General features: G+C 40.4%; 1 protein-coding gene across 1 annotated transcript in view; it reads right to left on the bottom strand.

The window, feature by feature from the left end:
* LOC118320846 (SH3 and multiple ankyrin repeat domains protein 2-like) overlaps positions 1 to 5,404 on the bottom strand; it is a 39,105-nt gene that overhangs the window by 32,989 nt on the left and 712 nt on the right. The window contains exon 2 of the mRNA XM_035651965.1: positions 3,791 to 3,915. Coding sequence (XP_035507858.1) covers positions 3,791 to 3,915 — 125 coding nt within the window. The remainder of the gene's footprint in view (positions 1 to 3,790; positions 3,916 to 5,404) is intronic.

Raw genomic sequence — 5,404 nt, 5'->3', positions numbered from 1 at the left:
TTTTACCTTCATCAAAACATTGCAGCTCTTGCGATTTGCACTTGACCATACTGCGATAACATTTGGGCTAATTGTGCAGCCCTACAGTCGACTATCTTTTTCCAGACTGACCCCGCCTTTAATCGACCAATCGTTGCAGCTCTACTGTACCAAAAGGACCTCTCAGTAAATATTTAGATTGAATCTGCAGTATGAGGTGCAAATAGAAACCACAGTGATTGGAATCAGTGATGTTCTGCTCACACTCATTAGACAACGTGAGGACAGCTAACTCCAGTAGCTGGAGGCTGTGCAGCTGTGAGTGTGTCAAACATTTTCAGGCCCTTCGATGCATTTTGTAAACACATTCGTTCTGCGATACATCTGCAGTTTTTGACTTCAGACGGAAGCAGACTGATGAGATGATTAAAGGGGTCAACGGAAAATTGAGGTAAAACAAATGAGAGATAAGGAGCTGAAATCATAGTGAGGGAGAGCTGCACATAGACACAGATTCAGTTTGCTCTCCTCATTTGATGCTCCATTTAGCAGAAACACAACATAAACCCATCCCCAGCGCAGCGCTGCTTACAGACACACACAGTCGTAGTCATATAAGAACAGGGGAAAAAAAGTGCAAGCTCAAAATAGACTGTTTTTTTCTCAGCAGCTGTGATATGATTTGTAATCTGCGAGGGTACAACAGTGACTGAAATCCCTACAATCCCATTCAGCACATGACATTTCCTCCAATACTTGAGCAACGCGTAATGATTGTGAGGCATTTCAGTGAGACGCCACACTCACATTAACAAAACACACACACCGGCACTGAAGATGATCTCCAGTCATTTAGATGAAAACAAGACTTCACTATGGAGGCATTTGAAAGATAACCCCGAGAGATCAAATACTGCAACTGCTTCCACAACACTGTCACTTTCATCTGTGCAGCTTTCACACAGAAAGTCTGTCTCTAAGTGTTGGGAAGGGATTAGACTTACTTCAAAAGTGTCAAACAAACAAATCTCAAATTAAGAATGAACATACAAATGACCTCAAAAGCCAAACCAACAATAAAACTACACTGTTAAAAAAAAAAGGTTTCTACGGTTGTTTTTACTGGCAGATGTGGTTGCCAGTACTTTACCGTAATAAATGCAGTAGAACATTTTCTACTACTTCAGTAAAAGCATATCAGTACTGTTGATTATACGGTTAAAGTTTTATTCCATATTTTACTGTATAAATAAAAAAATTATCATCAAAAGAAACAGTTTTGCCACATGAAAATATGAATGCTGTGGTTTTACAGTATTACTTTATTCCATATACATTTTTTTAAAACGCTGTATAAATAAAGGTTTTGATGTGAGATACAACAATGCTTTATTGTTACAGAAACTGTATTTAACCTATTTAGAGTTTACAGTCTTTTACTTACAGCAGCTGTCAGTGATCAGGAGCTAGCATGGCTAACCACAGCTTCTACAAAGGTGTAAATGACACAGCGTTATATCAGATACTTAACACTGTCACTGTCCGTGCACCCCCACTCTGCTGTTTGTATGGGCGGTGATCGGGCCAAACGCTAACAGAGTCGATACCAGTGTTCGACCCATATAGGAGATTTTAATGGCATATGTTGATATTTAGAGAGCAGGGTTGTCGATGGCCGATATATAATGCTGATATCAAAACAAAGAAAAATCATGTATAATCCTATTCTATAGCAAATGTATTAGTCTGGGGGTGCATGAGAGTTATAGTACAGTGTCGTCCCACAGCAGACACACTGATTATCGGCCTCATGAGCACAGACATCGGCCAATACCGATTACCAAGAAAAAAAGACTTTTACTGAAAAATCTAACTTTTACACAACTTGTTTCAAAGCCAAGTGGAAACGGTATTAATTACAACCTCACAATCAATACGCGCATGTGGAGAGCAAACTGACAGTGTTCCTGTTCATGTAGCAGGCTGTTTATCAGGTCACAGTATGGACAGATCCTGCTGCTGAAACAAAGTCTAATAAACCCAACAAGCAAATTAAAAGATGAAAAATGAAACCACTTCATTTTATTTAAATGACACTGTTCAAATTCAAACACAAATCCAATTGATCAGAAGCAATAGAACAAAAGAGATCTCACGCACACAAACAACAATATCACTTTCTAACAGACACAGCAGCCTGGCTTCAGCAAGATAAACACACAGTTCTTCTCATCATCCGTCATTCTACTGCACAGTGTGAGACTGATAGGATGTCTGCCATTGAGAGCAGAGGTGCTGCCTTTGACTCTAACCTTCCTGAATGGGAGAACAAATAAACCAGTCAAATATGAACTGTAATATAAAACCCCTCACATCTGTCACATCTTTAAGTGTAGGTATAATACAGTGAATCGCACAGGCAAGGACTCACACTGGAGCAATGGCAAACACTTCTATATAACAGCGATATTACTCCCAAACAAAAAGACCCAAAACGTGCAAGTTAGTCTTTTCATGCAACCGAGAGTGGAGCTCTCAGTGAACAGCGAGAGCCAAAAAACTGGCACTGTGGTGAACCTCACTGCCAACTCCCGCTCTGCACTTTCATACACAGTTAACATCCTCTTTATTGGTCTGCTGAATCTGAAACATACCACATTAAGGACAACCTTGCACTGAGCTAACACACTCTGTATAAAGCTGATTTGTGGAGTCAGTTGTTAAGCCGGTACACGCAGACCAGCCTCGGTGAACACAAGCCTCCAGACTCCCTCTGGACAACGTTCACCCCATGACAATGTCGACAAAATGTTTTCTTCCATCCACGAGCCACCGTCCTTATCAGAAGTGGCAGGAGTCAGCTGTTGCTTTAATTGCATGCAAACTGACAATTTCACAGTAAAGAGCTGCTGAACCCGTTTAAAATAAAGGGAGGTCTTGTTCAAAAGCTCTTGAACTCACAAGTTTCTTTAGCAAGCACACAAGAGTGAGCAAAAACTTAGCACATACATCACACACTTTGCTTATTGGTGCACACATTTGTGTAGACAAATAACAAGTTACAGTAACTGTACATTTTATGCCAGGGGTTCCCAACCTTTTTTCTTATTGGACCCCTTTTCTACTGACAACCCCTCACTAAAATACATATTTTATGGATATTTCATATTATATTCAGTGCATAACAAGAAAAGTACAGAACAACAAATCGTTAACACAATAACTGCAGGAAGTTTGTAGATTTAGCCATTTGGATGAATTTTGAGCAGATTATTTCCTGTGAATATTGATCAGAGATTTTTAGGAACTTTTTATACAACTCTCTGTCCGTATTATGTATATTTATATATATTTTTTAACAACCATAAACACTTAATAGGCTTCTTTTTTGACAAACTGAGCATTTTCTTCTCCCTGACTCTTGTTCTATTAGCTCTTTGGCTGTTATAACAGTGTGTGTCTTTAACATAGGACGATGAGATATCGGCCTACTGCGTATATTTTTACAGTTTTCCAACATACCTTAAAACCAAGAAGGCCTCGCTACCCACTGTGAAGCTTTAGCAACCCCCAGATTGGGAACCACTGTTTTATACTACAGCTGACACCAATATCCGGAATCAGAATAAGGTCAGTACACCAACAATAATGCAAAGGTAGAATCCAACAACAAAGACCGAAACCAGAAAGCACAGCGGACATTATTTACCGGTGTTAATAAGCACCACAAGCCTTGCTGGAGTTTTCTTTAAACCTCAAGATTCAACATTTGCCGAACCAAAAACAGATTTGGAAAGGGAGCAGCTCTTACCTCGATGAGGAAGTCTCCCGTCCTGAGCCCCGCCTGCCATGCCACTCCCCCCTCATCCACCGACTCCAGGTACTGCAGGGCGGGGAAGGCGGGTGTGGGAGTAAACTCCTCGATGGGCGTATCCGCTGCACAGCGAGGACGCACAGAGGGGGAGAGGATTACAGAGACAGTAAAGACACAATAATGCACACAACACGAGACTTAACAATGAAACGGCGACTCAGTTTTATAAGAAAACAGTTTGAGCTTTCGAACACAGGTGTAATTAATAGTTTTATTAATGGCTGCATTCCTTTTACATCTAAATATCCCTACAATAATAAGTCAATATGTCTGCTGTAAGGGATGAGTATTGTTAGGATTTTAGTGACACCAACACACTTATTGATACAGCTCGCCATGATTTGGTTCAAAACATAAAGACACGACACGAAAAGATGTGAAAAGATTAAACAGGTTGCAGAAAGAAGTTCAGTTTTCCAGAGTTACTGAATTTAGCTGCATTTTCAATAAATTTAGTAAAGAGTCTTGTTTATGTAACGTTAGATATTAATAAAGTACATATCTATCTATCTATATCTATCTATATCGTTTGTCCAGGAGCTCATCAATATTTCGGTGTTGTACCAGTTCTCGATACCAATCCAAAGTCTTACTTAGTATCAGGTTCTTCTCAATATGTCAATTACCAAGACATGGCTGGCACAAAGACTTGAGGCCGGGGTTAACAGTAAAAATACACCTTCCAACAACTCCAAACTGTCACATTCACCTGTCGTATCTCACATAGTTAACATACTGGTATAGACAGAAATGGTTTTGTGTGTGGGATTTAGTGGCATCCTCCCGTTCCACGCATGTAGGAGAAACCAGTGCCAGTGTTTAGTTTGTCCGTTCTGGGCTACTGTACAAACATGGCGGACTCTGTAGATAACTCATCCTCAAAGCACATACTTCTGCCAATAGATCCTCCTAAATGTTACACACTGGCCCTTTAGGAAAAGCTCCGATCATGCCATATAATTGTAATTCTGAGCGGTAAAACTGTTCCTGGTTGTGAGTCGGAGTCGGAGATATCAGGAGTTTGAGACAGCTGCAATATCTTTAGGAACTACCACTGGCAGTACAACTCTAAATGAACCCTAATATATTCTGTTCAGCTAATTAAAAATGAATTACACACTGTTTGTTTCTATGTCTTTTCCACTTGTTAATGAACCGCTACAAATATGCAACACAAAAGCCAATTTTGCCTGTTTATATGGTGTGACTCTCTCTTAATACATCCACACAAGGTTAGATGGACAAAACCAACTCAGAATAATAATGAACGGCTGAACGCTCAGAATCACAGACTGGATTTATTTCCTGACCTACACCAGCTGGACCTGATTAGCATCTCAGTGGCCCTGACCTTAACGTGGGTTAGCCAGGTGTGCTAACGGTCACAGCTGAACACAAGGTGACTTTCAACAGCATTAGCGTCTGACTGGCGAGATAACAAGATACAATATGACAGCTTTGGAGTTGCTGAAGGCTGCTTTTGTCGTTGTCTGACTTTTGATGGAGGCTAACTGTTTCCTGCTGCTCCCAGGCTTTGTGCTAAGCTAGGCT

The sequence above is a fragment of the Morone saxatilis genome, unplaced genomic scaffold (genome assembly GCF_004916995.1).
Source record: "Morone saxatilis isolate NCDOM2014 unplaced genomic scaffold, NCSU_SB_2.0 Contig11, whole genome shotgun sequence".
In the NCBI taxonomy this organism is placed as follows: Eukaryota; Metazoa; Chordata; class Actinopteri; family Moronidae; genus Morone; species Morone saxatilis.
The sequence above is the reverse complement of the archived record's forward strand: the minus strand, read 5'-3'. Positions and strand labels throughout refer to the sequence as shown.